Here is a 20,201-nt window from a genome sequence, read left to right as displayed (position 1 = left end):
TCCAGCAAAACCTCCCTACGCAAACGCAATGCCTCAGTTAATTAAGACAAGAATCCAATATGCCTTCTTAGTCACTTTGTCCACCTGCCCCGATACCTTGAGGGACCAGTGTATACACACACCAAGGTGCTTCTCAGAATCCTACCTTTGTCCTGCCCAAGTGCCTCACTCACATTTATCCAGATTGAGTTACATTTGCTACTGATCAGCCCATCTGAACTGCTCGTCTAGATCCTGCAAGCAAAGGCTATCCTCTTTACAACCCTATCGACCTTTGTATCATCTGCAAAACGTACTGGCCAACCCTCCTAAATTCAAGACTAAATTACAAACAGCAAGGGTCCCAAGATAGACTCCTCAGATTTCCAGACTGAAAAGCACCCTCTACCATCTCCTCTCATTCTTCTCAACTTCAGAGAATAAAAGTCTAAACTGCTCCACCACTTTTCATAAGAGAAATGCCTCATCTCTAGAATCAATCTAGTGACTCTCCTCTGAACTGCCTTCAATACAACTACATCCCTCAAGTAAGAAAATTGTATGCATTACTCCAGGTGGTGGGCGTCTAGAACACATTGCCAGAAGAGTTGGTAGAGGCAGGCATGGTAGATTCATTTAAGATGCGTCTGGACAGATGCAGGAGTAGGTGGGGAGCAGAGGGATACAGATGCTTAGGAAGTGGGCGACAGGTTTAGACAGTAGATTTGGATCGGCTCAGGCTTGGAGGGCCGAAGAACCTGTTCTTGGGTTGTAAATTTTCTTAGTTCTTGTTCTTATCCATCAATTCCAAAATGTCTACTCTCCTGCTCATCAAATGCTGCCTGACTGTGCTTTTCCAGCACCACACTCTTCAACTCTTACTCCAGGTACTATCCTACTAATGTCTTGTATAGTTACTGTAACACTTCCCTAAATGCCAAAATTCCACTTGCCTGCCTTACTGCCTACTGTACCTGCATATTAGTTTTCATACTTGGAACTACAATCACTATTCCTTCACTGTCAACCGGTCAAAACCTGCAGCTCTATTCCTAACAGCACCTCATGAACTACAGCAGTTCAAGGAATTCACACAATCACTTTTTCAAAGGCAATCTGGGATGGATAATAGATTAGATTAGATTCCCTACAGTGTGGAAACAGGCCCTTTGGCCCAACAAATCCACACCGATCATTCAAAGAGTAACCCACCCAGACCCATTTCCCTCTGACTAATGCACCTAACACTGTGGGCAATTTAGCATGGCCAATTCACCTGGCCTGCACATCTTTGTGACTGTGGGAGGAAACCAGAGCACCCGGAAGAAACCCACGCAGACACGGAGAATGTGCAAACTCCAATGTGGAATCGAACCGACAGCACACAGGTTGCAGAAGTTCATGAAAGCAGCTCACCTTCACCTTTACCTTTTCACGGGCAACTGAGGACAGACAATAAATGCTGGCTAGCCAGCAATGCCCATGTCCCATGAGTGATTTAATTTAAAAAAATACATTGAAACAGCTTGAGATTGTGAAAGGTGTTATATCAATGCAACTCATCGATATGTAGAAACTCATATTGAGTGAGAGGAGGAAGCATATAAGAGGTGAAATGTAAAGGCTAACAATGACAATCAAGGCGCCAAACATTCGACCCTCAAAGCTCACGTTTTCACATTATGGAGTCTCCAAGCTTAAAAGAGTGCAGTATTTCCTTTTGTACTCTTCCGCAGATTCACAACTCATCCGAGCACTTCCTTTCCCCTGGAGTGTCAGTCAGGAGGATAACATAGGCGCCACAAACTCGCCATCTTCTCAATAACGTGACTTCTGATATCTGTTTCTCTGATTTTTTTTTGAAAAAATCTTGATCTCTTTCCTCCACTTCATGTTAGTGAAACGTAAAGATTTAAACGAAGGAAACCACATTTCGAAAATAAAGGTACTATGACAATCGATAAATAGCGATAAGCATTGGTGAGAGCTGAGATTTAGCTATAAAAGAACCCATAGCAGAGATCGGAGTACAGAGAGCCAGTTGTTAGTTAAGAAGCAATTAAGTTAGTTGCAAAGAACTAATTGCAGGCAGCTAGTTAATTGGTGAAGCCGATGTTTTGTTTAGGTTTATCAATCTCACCTCCGTCTGCGAATTGCTCGCTGAAGTAGACAGTGGACTGGGCAATGCCAGCCACGGAGCAGAACAGTAGGAACAGCAGCAGCATTTCGGAGCCCCAGACAGGAACAGCGCAAAGCAACAACGACAGCACTAACTCCCGGCTCGGACAATCTGGTTCAACCCTTTCTCTCCACACGGCTTCAAACCATTGGCCACAGTCAGCAGCAGCCGGGCAAATCAGCTCCAAACACGTTTTTCCCTCTTTCTAGTTCCTGGATGATTCCAGGCAGCAGTATCTCTTGTTGTGGTCTCTTTCCTGCATGTTTTTTTTTGGTAGCACCATAATGGCCAAATCCGATGAATTTACTCGAGAATGAGTTATTAGCTCAGTATATTTTTGAATGCAAGAAGGGTAATAATTGTTCGAGCTTCAATATTTGACTCACTGAACATAGGATTAAAAACTAAATTCACAGGGTCATTTGAATTGAGTAATCCACTGCTCAAATTTCTATCCAAATACAAATCTGACTTGAGCAATGGAGCAAGTAGGAAATTCAGAAAGTTGTATCAGAGACAACATGAACAGACAACCGAATATCGTTCAACGGAATAATACATAAACCTATTGATGTATCCGATCTCGATATTACAGAGACAATCGGTGACATAGGACGGAATCACTGAGCACTTGGACAAATTCGATTTTTTATATTTGATCGATATGATTTAATTGTTGATGTTATTCATTTTTATTTATGCGCTGGGAAATGTTTGAAATTTGCTCAGTAAATTTGCAGATTACATTTTGGGAGGCTTCACTTATATTACGAGTGCTATATAAAGATTAGATTCTCTACAGTGTGGAGATAGGTCATTTGGCCCAACCAGTCCACACCGATCATCCAAAGAGTAACTCACCCAGACCCATTCCCCTCTGACTAATGCACCTGACACTATGGGCTATTTAGCATGGCCAATCCACCTGGCCTGCACATCTTTGTGACAATGGGAAAAAACCCACACAGACAGGGGGAGAATGTACAAACTCCACACTGACAGTCACCCGAGGGCTGGGATTGAACCCGCTTCCCTGGTGCTGTGAGACTGTAGTCACTGAGCCACCATACCACCTCAAACATATAATGCAACCAAGTGCAAAATGAGATTACATATATCTACATTTTTGCAGGTTGATAGGGCCAGTAGAGAATAAATGTATTATTTATAGGGAGTAGACTGATGGGGCAGGAGTTGGCCGTTTTGGATTTGTTCTGCTTTTTATATACACAACATACTCAAGCAATTTTCCACATTGTCGGGTAGATGCCGATGTTGTAACTGTACTGGAACAGCTTAGCATAGCCATTGTAGTACCTCCAACCATTTCTTGATATCATGTGGAGTGAATCGAATTAGCCAAAGACTGATGTCTGTGATGCAGGAACCACTGGAGGAGACTGAGATGGATCATCCACTCGGCACATTTGGCTGAAGATTGCTGCAAAAGCTTCATCCTTATCTTTTGCACTGATGTACTGGGCTTTTCCATCATTGAAGATGGAGATATTTTTACAGCCTCCGTCTCCAGTGAGTTGTTTAATCGTTCACCACCAGATGTGGCAGGACTGTAGAACTTAGATCTTATCCAGTGGTTTTGGGATCATTTAACTCACAAACTTGATTGAGTTTTTTGAAGAAGTAACAAAGAAGATTGATGAGGGCAAAGCAGTAGATGTGATCTATATGGACTTCAGTAAGGCGTTCGACAAGATTCCCCATGGGAGACTGATTAGCAAGGTTAGATCTCATGGAATACAGGGAGAACTAGCCATTTGGATACAGAACTGGCTCAAAGGTAGAAGACCGAGGGTGGTGGTGGAGGGTTGTTTTTCAGACTGGAGGCCTGTGACCAGTGGAGTGCCACAAGGATCGGTGCTGGGCCCTCTACTTTTTGTCATTTACATAAATGATTTGGATGCGAGCATAAGAGGTACAGTTAGTAAGTTTGCAGATGACACCAAAATTGGAGGTGTAGTGGATAGCGAAGAAGGTTACCTCAGATTAAACAGGATCTGGACCAGATGGGCCAATGGGCTGAGAAGTCGCAGATGGAGTTTAATTCAGATAAATGCGAGGTGCTTTTGGGAAAGCAAATCTTAGCAGGACTTATACACTTAATGGTAAGGTCCGAGGGAGTGTTGCTGAACAAAGAGACCTTGGAGTGCAGGTTCATAGCTCCTTGAAAATGGAGTCGCAGGTAGATAGGATAGTGAAGGCGGCGTTTGGTAGGCTTTCCTTTATTGGCCAGAGTACTGAGTACAGGAGTTGGGAGGTCATGTTGCGGCTGTACAGGACATTGGTTAGGCCACTGTTGGAATATTGCGTGCAATTTTGGTCTCCTTCCTATCGGAAAGATGTTGTGAAACTTGAAAGGGTTCAGAAAAGATTTACAAGGATGTTGCCAGGGTTGGAGGATCTGAGCTGAACAGGCTGGGGCTGTTTTCCCTGGAGCGTTGGAGGCTGAGGGATGACCTTATAGAGGTTTACAAAATTATGAGAGGCATGGATAGGATAAATAGACAAAGTCTTTTCCCTGGGGTCGGGGAGTCCAGAACTAGAGGGCATAGGTTTAGGGTGAGAGGGGAAAGATATAAAAGAGACCTGAGGGGCAACGTTTTCACGCATTGGGTGGTACGTGCATGGAATGAGCTGCCAGAGGATGTGGTGGAGGCTGGTACAATTGCAACATTTAAGAGGCATTTGGATGGGTATATGAATAGGAAGGGTTTGGAGGGATATGGGCCACGTGCTGGCAGGTGGGACTAGATTGGGTTGGGATATCTGGTCGGCATGGACGGGTTGGACTGAAGGGTCTGTTTCCATGCTGTACATCTCTATGACTCTATGACTCTATAACTCTGTCTATCACTTGCTGCTTTATGCTGTTTGGTGTGCAAGTAGTCCTTTTGGATGGTTTCACTAGGTTAACACCTCATCTTTAGGTATGTCTGGTGCTGCTCCTGGCATGCCCTCCTGCACTCTCCATTGTACCAGGGTCGATCCCATGGCTTGATGGTAATGGTTGAGTTGGCGATATGCCTGACCATGAGGTTACAGATTGTGCTGGAGTACAATTCTGCTGCTGTAGATGGCCACAATGCCTCATGGGTGTCCATTCTTGAGTTGCTAGATCTGTTTGAAGTCTGTACCATTTAACATGGTGATAGTGCCACACAACACGATGGATGTTATTCTTAGTGTGAAGGAGGGACTTCGTCTCCACAAGGACTGTGCAGTGGTCACTCTTTCCGATACTGTCATGGATAGATGCATCTGCAGTTGACAGATTGGTAAGGATGAGGTGAAGTATGTTTGTTCCCTCTTGTTGGTTCCTTCACCAGCTGCCACAGACCCAGTCTAGCAGCTATATCCTGTAAGACCTGACCAGCTCCAGTAGTATTGCTGCCAAGCCACTCTTGATGGTGGACATTGAAATCCCCCACCCAGACTACATTTTGTGCCCTTCCATCCTCAAGTGCTTCCTCCAAGTGTTGTTCAACGTGGAGGAGTACCAATTCATCAGCTGAGGGAGGACAGTATAAGGTAGGGGGTTTCCTTACCTATGTTTAATCTGAGTTAGAGACAAAAATACTGTGGATGCTGGAATTCAAAGTAGATAAGCAGGAGGCTGGAAGAACACAGCAAGCCTCCTGCTTGTTGTTATTAACCTGAAGCCATGAGACTTCATGGGGTCCAGAGTCAATGTTGAGAACTCTCAGAGCAACTCCCTCCCAACCATTGTGCTACCACCTCAGCTGGGTCTATACTGCCAGTCAGACAGGATAGGTCCAGCGATAGTGGTACTGGTGTCTGGGACATAGTCATACTAATGGAATCATGATATACAAACAATGCCTGGCTGTTGCTTGATTAATCTGTGAAACAACTCCCAATTTTGGCACTAGCCCCAAATGGTAGTGAGGAGGACTTTGCAGAATCGACTAGGCTGTTTCTGCTTTTGTCATTCTCAATGCCTAGGTCAATGCCATGGATCTGGCTAGTTTAATTTCTTTTAGACTATATAGCGATTGGTACAGTTGAATGGCTTGCAAGCTAATTCAGAGGGCAATTGAGAGTCAACCACATTGCTGTGGGTCTGGAGTCACATGTAGGCCAGACCAGGTCAAGATGGCAGATTCCTTCCCTGAACGACGTTAGTGAACTATTTGAATCTTGTGAATCATTAGATTATGGGAATTGCTACTATGAGACTAAATAGGATGGATACCTTTATGATGAATTATGCTAAATGATGAGGAATGGGAAGAGACACTTGTGGAGCAAAAACATTTGTGGATGGATTACTTTGGGCCAAATGTGACCTGTTTCTGCATTGTACATCCAGAGATAAGTTAAATTATGGTACTGTCAAGGTTTAGAAATATTGCTGAGAAAAACGAGAAATGCAATATTTTTATTCTCGAAAGGGGACTTCTAAGAGATGAACTTATAAATGTTAACAAAAGTCAAGAATGCACAACAACACTTCTTTCTCAGGAGGTTCAGGAAATTCAGCATGTCTGTAAGAACCTTCATCAATTTTTACAGCTGCACCATAGAAAACATAATATCCTGTGCATATGACAGGAATGGGAACTGCTCTGCCCAGGACCATAAGAAACTACAGAAGTTTGTGTGCACAGCCGCCCATCAAGGAAGCCAACCTTCCACCCATGGACTCCATTTACGCTTCTTGCTGCCACAGTAAGGCTGCCAACATCATCAATACCTGATGAAGGAACGTCGCTCCGAAAGCTAGTGTGTTTCCATTTAATCCTGTTTGACTATAACCTGGTGTTGTGTGATTTTTAACATCATCAAAGACACTTCCCAGCCCGCTAATGCTCTCCTACAAACTCTTCCATCAGGAAAAAAAATCTGAAGGGGCAGTGCTCCAAAAGCTAGTGCTTCCAAATACACCTACTGGACTATAACCTGATATTGTGTGATTTTTATCTTTGTCCACCCCAGTCCAACAGCTGCTCCTCCACATCATTTCAACTATATTGATCATGCTGTGATCACAACAGCGTGCGAGTTCATGAGTCAGAGGATAATATATTCATTTTAAAATATAAAACTGACATTCTTTTTTGTAATATAATATATTCTTCAACGGTTATTGTAACCAAGATTATTTATGGTAATGTTTACTGAGTGCTGGGATTGAAGGCCATTGCTCCCACCGTTGCTCCGGACAACCCAAAATGAAATGCAGAGACCTCCGGGACCCGGAACCCTTACCGTGTGACACCCGAATGGAATGTAGAAACCTCCGGGACCCGGAACCCTTACCGTGTGACACCCGAATGGAATGTAGAAACCTCCGGGACCCGGAACCCTTACCGTGTGACACCCGAATGAAATGTAGAAACCTCCGGAGCCCTTACTGTGTTACACCAGGACTAGGTAACTAGGCAACAGTGGGAGCCGGAGTTGGAGGTAGGTTGACTTCATTCGATTCTCGTCACTAGTTTGGGCAGTTTCCGTTAAATTATAAGCGATGTGTAATCTTGAGGAGTTCATTTCTCATTTTATTCTTTGAAACAAACGTTCCCTCTTCCCCTGTCAGGGGTTCACGATTTGTGTTACCACCCCCCCCCCCCACCTCCAGGATAACCGTTTGAAAGTTTATCGTCCTGAAACAACGTCTGTCTGCCCTCTCCACGCAGGTCTGTTTGTTTCCAGTCCCTTTTTTTTGTTGTTTCTGATTTCTGCTATTTGCTATGTTTCAAAGGGTAGAGAGCGCCTTTCACGACCGCCGTACGTCCCAAAGTGCTTAAAGGTAAATGAAATACTTATGTCACTAGTTTATGGAGGAGTTTTGATAGCAAATTTGCGCACAGCGAGATCCTACATATATCAGTGTGACGATTGGATAATCAGCTTTTGTGATGTTGGTTGAGATATAAATATTGACCAAGACACTTGGGATAACTCCCTGCTCTTGTTTTCGTCGTACCATTGGCTCTTTAAATGTCTGCCTGAGATTGCAGACGGCGTCACAGTTTAACATCATATCAAAAAGACTCAGAAAAGAACTTCCTCAGAACTGGAGAGTTAACCTAGATATTTTTCTGTCCAGGTTTAGGAGAGCGATTTCAATTCTTATGCTTCTGACTTACGTGAGAGCGCTACCAACTGAGTTATAGTTTTATTAGTATTCCTGTACATTAGATAGTTTGATTTTAAGTGTCTCTACATTTTAATTCAACATACTACAGATTGGGCAAAATAAGCCTATGACCAACAGATTAAATCAAAATTCTGCAGTCCTGCCACATCCAGTGGACAACTAAACATCTGGAGGACAAGGTTCCTCAAACAATATCATCCTCAATGCTGGGGTAGCCCAACATGTCAATTGGAAAAAATACAAGGCTGAAATATTTCCAACCATCTTCAGCCAGGGGTACCAAGTGGATGAACCACCTCAGTCTCCTGTTTTGGTTTCCTACACCGCAGGGGCCAGTTGTCAGCTAATTTGATTCAGCCAAATGTGATATCAAGAAACAACTTAAGGCACTCGATGTAGTGATGACTTATTTTTATTCGATCACGGGTGAGGGTATCGTTGGTTAGGTCAGAATTTATTGCTCATTCCTAAATGCCAGAGGGCAGTTATAGTTAACCACATTTCTGTGGGTCTTGAGTCACATGTAAGCCAGACCAAGTCAGTTTCCATCCCTAAAGTGCTCTAGTGAACCAGATGGGTTTCCAACATTTGACAATGTATTCATAATCTCATTGGACCCTTGATTCCAGATTATTTTTTTTGTTGAATTCAAATTCCACCATCTGCCGTGGTGGGATTTGAACCTGGATCTTTGGATTAACAGTCCAGTGATATTACCACTGGGTCATTGCCTCCCCTGGGCCCTGGTAATATTCTGACAAGAGGACTGAAGAGTTGTGCTCCGGAACTAGCTCGAGCTAAGCTGTTCAAGTACAACCACAACACTGGCAATGAAGAGAACTACCTGGGTATATCCTCTGCATAAAGAAACAGGACAGACCCAGTCTGACCATTTACTGCCCCAAAAGTCTATTTTTGATCATCAAAAAAGTGATATACAATGTCAATGACAATGCTATCAAATGACACTTACTTAGTGATAACCTACTAATTGAGCTTCAGTTTGGATTCTGCTGAAGCCATTCAGCTCCCAACATCATTACTGCCGTTGTCCAAACATTGAGCTGAATTTTAGGAGTGAGGTAAGAATAATTTCCTTAAGAGGCAGAATTTGACCAAACTTGCTACCAAATTGGCTAAATTGAAGTCAATGGAATAAGCAGGCAAGTTCTATGTGATGATGCTGCTCCTTTAACAAGGTTATGTTGTCCTAGGTTTTTTTTCAGGGGGTTGTAAAGACCCTGGTTCTGAAATGTCTAGGGTTGATCTCCTTGAAGAACCTTTTCAGTTTTAAAGCAAACACTTTCACAATGAAAGGGAAGTGGCCAATTCTCCCAGCTCAGCTTTTCTCTGATGTGGGTTTGGCTTGGTTTTAGTTGTAGTCAGTTGTGAAGCTGATCGACCCAAAGGAGCAGGTCCATGCTGATCCGCCCTCTCTCTGACATCTCTCCTGCAAAAAAATTCCAACACAGGTTCCTTTTTTTGCAAAGGGGTGTTTATGAGGATTGTAGCAAGTATATGGAACAGCATCATTAAGTTGGGATAATCTGTTAGGTTTTCAGATAGATTGTTATTTTGTATTCTGTTCTCTTTTGTTTGTATTTCACTTGGTAATCTTGCAAATAAATACTGTTTTATTTAAAGCTAAGTGGTTGGACCAACTGCATCACTCCTGGAATATCCCTATTACACGTGCGTAAAACAACTAGCAAAGTTAGGGTTCGGGCTACTTTCTTGAAATGTTTTGAGGGGCTCTGGCCTGATCCATACATCTTCATTGGGTGGAGTCATACCAAGTACAAAGAAATGTAATGTCTTTGGAAGCAAATAATCTCAGGTGCAAAATTCCAGGAGTTCCTCAGGATAGATTTTTATCATTTGTTCCTACATCATTAATCTTTCCCCAATCATAAGGTGTGGGTATCTTCACAGTATATATTGCACAGTATTCAGATTTAGTTATGAGTGCAGAAACATTCCAAGCCGCCTGTGCAGCAACAGCTTGATAACTTCCAGTAGAGGCTATAGCGATCAATTTGTTAACCTTAAAACCATGTTCTCCTTGTTGCTCCAGTTCAGTCTTGACAAGGTGCATTTACCAGGAAACATTGAGGAATTCTTTCCTTTATATTTCTGTGAATTCTGGCATACAAAGATATCACCATTTAGTTAAAGGGCAGGTTGCTAATCAGTGATTTGCAAGCTGTCCTTCTACTAAGTAAACTGCACTGGGGCTGTTTTGAGAGAGTGAAGAGATCCTGCTTTTTATAAATGGGTTTTATATATCATTGAAAGGATGCTGTTTTGTGGCTCCCCTTTCTTGACTTTGTGTTTGGTTATAGAAGGATGTTCAGGAGAAGTGGATTGGGGAGTTCCGCCCGAGCAAGAGCCCAGGCCCAGCTCTCTGGACAGAGAATATCAGGAATCTTCGAAGATTCTGGGGACGATCTGCGGGTAATTAAAAAATTGCCTTAAAAGACATCCTTTTGATAACTCGTGGAGGTGACCTTTGTCCTGATCAGGCTCATGGGTTGCTAGAACCTATTTGACTCTTTGCCATTTTTTTTTATTCTCATGCATTTATTATTCTGTTCACAACCACTTGACAAGTGTGTCTCATGTAATGATCTCCACAGAACCCAATGACCTTTCAAGAGAAATTCAGATTTCCAGTTAGTAGCTGAAAGAGTAACATGTTAAAATTTCTGGTTTGAAAACTTTTACTGTGACAAAAAACTAAACAATACTATTGATGACACTTTTTGTGACTTTATACTACAGAAAAGAGATTTCCCATACAACTTTTATTATAATCAAAAATCTCTCTGTCTCTGCAGTTTTATATTACATTACATCTTAACTGGTCACATCACCTTTCACGAACATTGTTAGTATTGTCATAGCTGATGGCTTGCTTCATTTTTATTTTCCTGGGTAACTGCTGATTTCTAAACTGACTTTCACTCATCTCTAGCTGAATCTGTCAAGCTCATTGAAATTCTCTTGAATGATTTTTCAGTCTGAGAGAATGCTCCTACCTGTGTTCAGTTTGGTGAACAATATAGTCTGCATTTTCTCTGCGTCAGTAGCCTCAATCACCTGCTCTTTGCCTCTCAGTTGGTTGTAAATCTTGCCAAACAATATGCTGTCAATCTATGACATACTCATTGCTTTCTAAGAAAGTCTCGAACCTCAAAGTAGCTTACTTTCTCCATGGAAAGATGATACATATTAATCTTAAATCTTGGTAGCTTTACTAATTATCTTTGAGCACATCTCTCTAACATCAAAGAAGTGGACTATTCAGAGCAAAACTGTTTAAACCTGATGTCAGTAGTACCTTACTTGGAGAGATTCAAGATCTGCTCATGGTATATGAAGAAACTATCTATGTCTCTAAACAGAAGTACCTTGCACCACCATCTCAGTAAAACAATCCTTGGTTTCCTAACAATCAAGCTACCCAAACCTACAGTCCCAAATGTAAAACAAGTTACAAGACTCCCTTTATTTAAATTTAAAGATGGCATATCAAAATATAATAATCTTTATAAACCTATAAAATTAACAATCGTATTTCTTTTGAGGTTTTTTTATCATTGTATTATTATCTCAAACTAATAACACCCTTCTATAACGATCTCCTGTTCTACATGTCAGCACTTTATAGGTATCTCTTTTTCTGTCTTTCTTTTCTTACTTTCCTTCTGCCTTATTTCTTCAGGGCTTCAATACCTTCTTCAGCTGAGGTTAATTAAGTTTGTGTGCCTCAGTAATCTGCTTTCTCGAAGTAAACAACCAACAGAGCTGAAATATGACCACTGTTCTTTCTCATTTAAATATATGTTTAAACTCTAATGGTACTTTAACTTTCTGACGCACACGGATTGAGTATTCCATGAACGTTCTGCCACTCAAACTCTTAAACTCACTGCCTGAATATTTAGAATACTTCCGTTCCCATTATCTTTTTGCTCTTTACCCCCTTATGATTAAACTTCTGACTTAATCTCAAAGCCTCTTTCTATGGCTTCAGATTGAGAATTACAGGTAATGACCATGTCTGTTCCACCACTAAACCTCCACTTTCTCCATGAAATGACAGTACAGTTCATTTTCTAAATTTTTGTTCTTGTATTTGCAGGAATATATCAGCACACTGTATAAGAAAAACAATACTCTGAAGGTTAATCCATTCAACTTGCATGAAATTAGTGACTTAAGTGATTTTTCAACAGTGGATACTGTGGACCAAGAATGGAAGGAGCATCGATATTCAAAAACTGCAGCCACTGCTATACCAATAGAAGGTATCAGGGAGCTGGCATTGACAGGCAGTCGATTCTTGAAGAAGCCAAGCAAACTGGCAGTATCACAAAGTCCTACTGTGAGCAAGAGCACATTGAAGAAAGTTAATGAGGTAAATACAAGAAGACCAGATGCTGCCTCTGTGTTGAGCAAATCTCCCAGTGCCGCGCTTGCCCGACTGGCACAAATAGAAAGCAGAATCATGAACAGAAGACTGAATGCACACGTGATTGATTCTGATGAGTATTTGTGCAGTTCTGATGAAAAGCAGATTTCTCCCAAGTCAAGCAGTGAGTTAAGTGGAAAAGGGAGCAGGTTCTTGAAGAGAACTGCAACAAAGCAGGAGGTTAATGTCAGGGATCTGAAGAAAGAAATTGGATCTTCAAAGAAAGATCAGCAGAATGGACATCCTAAATCTTCAGGCAGAGTGGTCATGGTCGACAGTGATGAGGAGGAATTGAAAAGGATGCTAGGAGGCTCCTTTAAATTTGCTGATGAAAATGAATTTACAAAAAAATCACACAAGACTCCACAACACGGTTCCAAGTTACATAATCAGGTAATGTATCCACACACTAGTACTTCATCAGCTTTCATTTACATTGCTTGTCTAATATAGTTAAACATGCCAAATTGCTTTACAAGAGCATTGTCAGACAGTATTTAATAGTGAACCACATAAACTATTGTGAAGGCAAGTGGCAAAAAGCTTCATCAAACGGCAAGTCTTAAAACAGAAGAGACAGCAGTTTACCAAGGGAGGGAATTCCAGACAGTGGAGCTGATGTGGCTGAAGGAATGGTAAGAAGAAATAAAGTTAGATGTGCAAGAGGTCAGAATTGGAGAAACATAATCATAGAGTCATACAGCATGAAACAGACCCATCGGTCCAACTAGTCCAGTCCGACCATGTTCCCAAACTAAACTAGTCCCATTTCCCTAATTTTTGCCCATATCGCTCCAAACCTTTCTTATTCTAAATGTCTTTTAAATGTTGTAACTGTATCTGCATCCACCACTTACTCTGGCAGGTCATTCCATACCTGAACCACTCTCTGTAAGAAAGCTGCCCCTTGTCCTTCTTAAAACTTCCTCCTCTCACCTTAAAACTTCCTCCTCTCACCTTAAAAATTCCTCCTCTCACCTTAAAAATATGTCCCTTCATTTTGAACTCCACTCCCCCGACCACCCGAGGGAAAAGAACCTGGCTATTCACCTTATCTATGCTCTTATGATTTTATAAACCTCTATAATGTCCCAACTTGTCCAGCCTACTCTAAATCAAATGCTCCATTCCTGGCAACATGCTGGTAAATTTTTTTCTGAATTCTAAGGTGACCAGAATTGTGCACTGCACTTCAGAAGAGGCAATCTTGAGGGTTTAAGTGCTGGAGGAGATCATTGGGCGAAGAGGAAAGATCATGTCTAATTTTAATATTGAGAAGTCGAGCCATTGTTTAAACCAGGAGCCGAAACAGATCAGCAAGTGCAGAAGTAATGGATTAAAAGGACTTAATGTATATTAGCATATGGTTAGCAGAATTTTAGATGCAGAAGTTTGTAGAGGTAGTTGATGGAAATGCAGGGAAAAGCAATTTAAAGGGAAAATGTATCAAAAGATTTAACCTTAATATCAAGTAGTTTTAGTTTTGTTTAGTTGTGCAAGAATTGAAATCCTTGTCTTACAATACAAAATAACCAATAGACAATAGGTGCAGGAGGAGGCCATTCTGCCCTTCGAGCCTGCACCACCATTCAATATGATCATGGCTGATCATCCTTAATCAGTATCCTGTTCCTGCCTTATCTCCATAACCCTTGATTCCACTATCTTTGAGAGCTCTATCCAACTCTTAAATGAATCCAGAGACTGGGCCTCCACTGCCCTCTGGGGCAGAGCATTCCACACAGCCACCACTCTCTGGGTGAAGAAGTTTCTCCTCATCTCTGTCCTAAATGGTCTACCCCGTATTTTTAAGCTGTGTCCTCTGGTTCAGCACTCGCCCATCAGCGGAAACATGTTTCCTGTCTCCAGAGTGTCCAATCCTTTAATAATCTTATATGTCTCAATCAGATCCCCTCTCAGTCTTCTAAACTCTAGGGTATACAAGCCCAGTCGCTCCAGTCTTTCAGCATAAGGTAGTCCCGCCATTCCAGGAATTGACCTCGTGAACCTACGCTGCACTCCCTCAATAGCCAGAATGTCTTTCCTCAAATTTGGAGACCAGAACTGCACACAGTACTCCAGGTGTGGTCTCACCAGGGCCCTGTACAGCTGCAGAAGAACCTCTTTGCTTTTATACTCAATCCCTCTTGTTATGAAGGCCAGCATGCTATTAGCCTTCTTCACTACCTGCTGTACCTGCATGCTTACCTTCATTGACTGGTGTACAAGAACACCCACATCTCTTTGTACTGCCCTTTTACCTAAATTGATTCCATTTAGGTAGTAATCTGCCTTCCTGTTCTTGCCACCAAAGTGGATAACCATACATTTATCCATATTAAACTGCATCTGCCATGCATCTGACCACTCACCTAACCTGTCCAGGTCACCCTGTAATCTCCTAACATCCTCCTCACATTTCACCCTGCCACCCAGCTTGGGTGATTTTTTAGCAAATTTTAGCAAATTTGCTAATGTTATTACTAATACCATCTTCTATATCATTAACATATATTGTAAAAGCTGCAGTCCCAGCACTGATCCCTGCGGTACCCCACTGGTCACTGCCTGCCATTCCGAAATGGAGCCGTTTATCACTACTCTTTGTTTCCTATCAGCCAACCAACTTTCAATCCAAGTTAGTACTTTGCCCCCAATACCATGCACCCTAATTTTGCTCACTAACCTCCTATGTGGGACTTTATCAAAAGCTTTCTGAAAGTCCAGATTACTACAAAATGTACTCAGGCAGGCTTACTAGTTGATTTATTCAGGGAGTCAATTTGTCAGAATACACTAAAGTGTGAATGTAGAGCAATGGAATTGATATTGGAATGCACAGGAGGAAAGGGAATCAGAGGTTACAGTGGGGTGCTTCCCACTGTTTCCTGTAAAAGGTTAATGTAGAGCAAAGCGAGGCTTTCATTACAATTGGGAACAAGGTCTGCAAGGTATCTTGCAGAATGCTCACAAATAGCTTAGTGCATTAGTGTTCATATTTTGTATTTCTGATAACTAAGTGCAGTAGGATCTATTAAAACCGGGGTGAAGTGTTACATCACAGACCACTCTTGCTGGATTTCCTCAGAGGTACTTTAGTTATATATAATTTGTGCAATTCCTAATTGCACCAGGGTAGAGAAAAGCCATGGATTTTCAGTCAATAAGTGGGTTCAGAAGTGAGTATCAGATCTGGGCATAAAAGCAGAAATGCTGTGAGGAGGAGTGAAATTGGTCCATCAGCTGGTGGATTTAATATGGAGGTGCCAGTGTTGGACTGGGGTGGACAAAGTCAAAATAATCACACAAAACTTGTTGGACAATAGCCCGGTGACGTGTCATTTATAACCAGGTAGATTTAGCCAGCCTGGAGTAACAACTGCCTGTTTTGATTATTACTGTTGTTATTTCATGCTTCGAAGCTTCTTGTGGCTAGTGCTGTTGGGGAAAAGAAGGAACCACATCATAAATTGGTAGGTTCCTGTGAATACTTCCTGTAATTGCCCCAGTTAGTAACACAACTGGATTTTCTCCAGCAAAAAAAAATTGATTTATACTGTATGGTTAATTACTGATAAAGTGGTACAATTTTAAAGCACGTACAGACTATTGAATTTGATGCATCTACTTACATATCAACATTTATCTTAACCACAGATGTATTCACTACAATGTTTATAAATTTCATTCTCTGAAATAGAATTTCTGAATATCCTATCTCACTTAATTTAGTTTTCATCATAGGCTTTCCAACCGAATGAATATCTTTCCCTAATCATTCTATCAAAACCTTCAATGTAAAACTCCAGTCTTAACTTTCTCTGTCCTAATTATTATTTTACTTATATCAATGGTTTCCCATTGACTGACTATCCTGACATTGCTGTGATTAATCCTCACTAGTTCTTCCCATGGCTTTAAAATCCTTTCATCTGTACATTTTACATGATTAATATTTTGTACAACCTTATATTTACTTTTTTATTGTTTTACTATATGCCCCCATTCATTAAACTTAAAACACTGTCTTTTTTATCATTGCTATTGAACTGTAGCGGCACGGTGGCACAGTGGTTAGCACTGCTGCCTCACAGCGCCAGAAACCCGGGTTCAATTCCTGCCTCAGGTCTGTGTGGAGTTTGCACATTCTCCCCGTGTCTGCGTGGGTTTCCTCCCACAGTCCAAAGATGTGCAGTTAACGTGAATTGGCCATGCCAAATTGCCCATAGTGTTAGGTAAGGGGTAAATGTAGGGGTATGGGTGGGTTGCGCTTCGGCAGGTCGGTGTGGACTTTTTGGGCCGAAGGGCCTGTTTCCAAACTGTAATGTAATGTAAATGTATTTGTACTTTCAGGAAATCGTCTTTTTTAAACCTTTAGATCTCTGTTGATTTACATGTTTAAATTAACGGGTGGTAGGTATAGGACAGATGTTAGGGGTAGATTCTTTACTCAGTGAGTCGTGAGTTCATGGAATGCCCTGCCAGTAGCAGTGGTGGACTGTCCCTCTTTATGGGCATTTAAACGGGCATTGGATAGGCATATGGAGGATAGTGTCCTATCCCCCCTAGGGGGGATAGGGTCCTATCCCCCCTAGTCCAGGAACTCCCCACATACGTTCGAGACACCACCCACGCCCTCCACCTCCTCCAAGACTTCCGTTTCCCCGGCCCCCAACGCCTCATCTTCACCATGGATATCCAATCCCTCTACACCTCCATCGGCCATGACCAGGGCCTCCAAGCCCTCCGTTTTTTCCTCTCCAGACGTTCCCAACAGTACCCCTCCACCGACACTCTCATTCGTTTGGCCGAACTGGTCCTCACCCTTAACAATTTCTCCTTTGAATCCTCCCACTTCCTCCAGACCAAAGGGGTAGCCATGGGCACACGTATGGGCCCCAGCTATGCCTGTCTCTTTGTTGGCTACGTAGAGCAGTTGATCTTCCGTAATTACACCGGCACCACTCCCCACCTCTTCCTCCGCTACATTGATGACTGCATTGGCGCCACCTCGTGCTCCCGCGAGGAGGTTGAGCAATTCATCAACTTCACCAACACATTCCACCCTGACCTTAAATTTACCTGGACCATCTCTGACACCTCCCTCCCCTTCCTGGACCTCTCCATCTCCATCAGTGACGACCGACTTGACACTGACATTTTCTACAAACCCACCGACTCCCACAGCTACCTGGATTACACCTCTTCCCACCCTACCTCTTGCAAAAATGCCATCCCGTATTCCCAATTCCTCCGCCTCCACCGTATCTGCTCCCAGGAGGAGCAGTTCCACCATAGAATACACCAGATGGCCTCCTTCTTTAGAGACTGCAATTTCCCTTCCCACGTGATTAAAGATGCCCTCCAACGCATCTCGTCCACATCCCGCACCTCCGCCCTCAGACCCCACCCCTGCAACCGTAACAAGAACAGAACGCCCCTGGTGCTCACCTTCCACCCTACCAACCTTCGCATAAACCAAATCATCCGCCGACATTTCCACCACCTCCAAAAAGACCCCACCACCAGGGATATATTTCCTTCCCCACCCCTCTCCGCCTTCCGCAAAGACCGTTCCCTCTGTGACTACCTGGTCAGGTCCACGCCCCCCTACGACCCACCCTCCCATCCTGGCACTTTCCCCTGCCACCGCAGGAACTGTAAAACCTGTGCCCACACCTCCTCCCTCACCTCCAGCCAAGGCCCTAAAGGAGCCTTCCACATCCATCAAAGTTTTACCTGCACATCCACTAATATCATTTGTTGTATCCGTTGCTCCCGATGCGGTCTCCTCTACATTGGGGAGACTGGGTGCCTCCTAGCAGAGCGCTTTAGGGAACATCTCCGAGACACCCGCACCAATCAACCAAACCGCCCCGTGGCTCAACATTTCAACTCCCCCTCCCACTCTGCCGAGGATATGGAGGTGCTGGGCCTCCTCCACCGCCGCTCCCTCACTACCAGACGCATGGAAGAAGAACGCGTCATCTTCCGCCTCGGAACACTTCAACCCCAGGGCATCAATGTGGAATTCAGCAGCTTCCTCATTTCCCCTTCCCCCACCTCATCCTAGTTTCTAACCTCCAGCAACACTGTCCCTCTTGACTTGTCCGGACTTGTCCGACCTGCCCAGCTCCTTTTCCACCTATCCACTCCACCCTCTCCTCCCTGACCTATCACCTTCATCTCCTCCCCCACTGACCTATTGTACTCTATGCTACTCTCTCCCCACCCCCACCCTCCTCTAGCTTATCTCTCCATGCTTCAGGCTCTCTGCCTTTATTCCTGATGAAGGGCTTTTGCCCGAAACGTCGATTTCGAAGCTTCTCGGATGCTGCCTGAACTGCTGTGCTCTTCCAGCACCACTAATCCAGAATCTGGTTTCCAGCATCTGCAGTCATTGTTTTTACCATATGGAGGATAGTGGGCTAGTGTAGGTTAGGTGGGCTTGGATCGGCGCAACATCGAGGGCCAAAGGCCTGTACTGCGCTGTATTTTTCTATGTTCTATGTTCACACTCTCCTACATTAAGTTACATTTGCCATCTGCCTACACATTCTGTGAATGTAGCCATCAGCCTGAAGCTTTTCACAGACTCATCCTCATTGTTTGTGAAGGTGTTATTGGCAAGATTTATGATTATATTTACTATGCCCAACTCCAAGTCATTACATTGTACCAGGAAAATATTGTCCTGGAAGTAGCTTTGTAGGAGAATTCTCTTTCACTAGCTACGCTGCAATATACACTCACAGCTGATGAATTATCTTTGAACTTGAGAGAAATGTTACTTGCCTGCTTTGTAGAGTGATATGCAAAGTTTAAAATACAACTTGCTCTTTATTAGCTAAGCACCATTGTAACTGAGAAAGTGTATACATAACTGTAACTTGGAGCATCAAACTTCAATAAGATATTGAAATCCATCCCGTTCTATATTTTAATCCTTGGTCTAGGTGTAACACTTGTTTATTAATAATCTATTGGTTGTAAATTTAGAAATATTGGATATACTTGTTCCTGACATGTCAAGCTCATGACATTCATTGATTTGTATTTTGTTTTACTCATAGCCTATCATGACAAACCACCAGAGGAGCCAGTTTAAAATGCCCTCACCACCCAGTGTGGGCATCCCTCTGAGTCAGTCTCCACGGATGAGGTTTGTGAAACAATGTCCATTTTCCTCATCTGAACAAAGTGAGATTAAGTCTCTGGATGAACTGTTTACTGAACCCTCTGTTGCTGAGGATCTGAAAAATCTGGATAGCGAGTCCTCTAATGGTCAGTATCTTGTTGAATCTAACATTAGGCATCTTGTTTGATTTGAATTGGTGATGAGCATAAATGTTGAAGTTGACAGAATACTTAGTATTTTTACAGCATTGAAAGAGGCCTTTAAGCCCATTATATCATAATTAATCAACCTA

At 42.7% G+C, this 20,201-nt stretch overlaps 2 protein-coding genes across 5 annotated transcripts in view; one reads left to right on the top strand and one right to left on the bottom strand.

The window, feature by feature from the left end:
* The window catches only part of LOC122565132 (calreticulin), a 42,415-nt gene extending 40,139 nt beyond the window's left edge, over positions 1 to 2,276 (bottom strand). The window contains exon 1 of the mRNA XM_043720791.2: positions 2,120 to 2,276. Within this exon, the coding sequence (XP_043576726.2) occupies positions 2,120 to 2,204 (85 nt within the window). The 5' untranslated portion in view covers positions 2,205 to 2,276. The remainder of the gene's footprint in view (positions 1 to 2,119) is intronic.
* cunh19orf44 (chromosome unknown C19orf44 homolog) overlaps positions 1 to 20,201 on the top strand; it is a 55,789-nt gene that overhangs the window by 9,605 nt on the left and 25,983 nt on the right. Inside the window, exons 1-5 of one of the 4 annotated variants that reach the window (XM_087976192.1) lie at positions 7,521 to 7,603; positions 7,899 to 7,946; positions 10,640 to 10,751; positions 12,442 to 13,164; positions 19,845 to 20,055. In XM_087976192.1, coding sequence (XP_087832318.1) covers positions 10,644 to 10,751; positions 12,442 to 13,164; positions 19,845 to 20,055 — 1,042 coding nt within the window. In that variant the 5' untranslated portion in view covers positions 7,521 to 7,603; positions 7,899 to 7,946; positions 10,640 to 10,643. Of the gene's footprint in view, positions 1 to 7,482; positions 7,604 to 7,802; positions 7,834 to 7,898; positions 7,947 to 10,639; positions 10,752 to 12,441; positions 13,165 to 19,844; positions 20,056 to 20,201 lie in introns of those variants that run through there. The other 3 variants (XM_043720789.2, XM_087976193.1, XM_087976191.1) reach the window with 3 other exon arrangements.

The sequence above is a fragment of the Chiloscyllium plagiosum genome, unplaced genomic scaffold (assembly GCF_037043375.1).
Source record: "Chiloscyllium plagiosum isolate Xiang-an unplaced genomic scaffold, Cpla_swu_hap1 HiC_scaffold_28, whole genome shotgun sequence".
NCBI classification, from domain to species: Eukaryota; Metazoa; Chordata; class Chondrichthyes; order Orectolobiformes; family Hemiscylliidae; genus Chiloscyllium; species Chiloscyllium plagiosum.
This window is presented reverse-complemented; position numbering and strand designations above follow the sequence as displayed.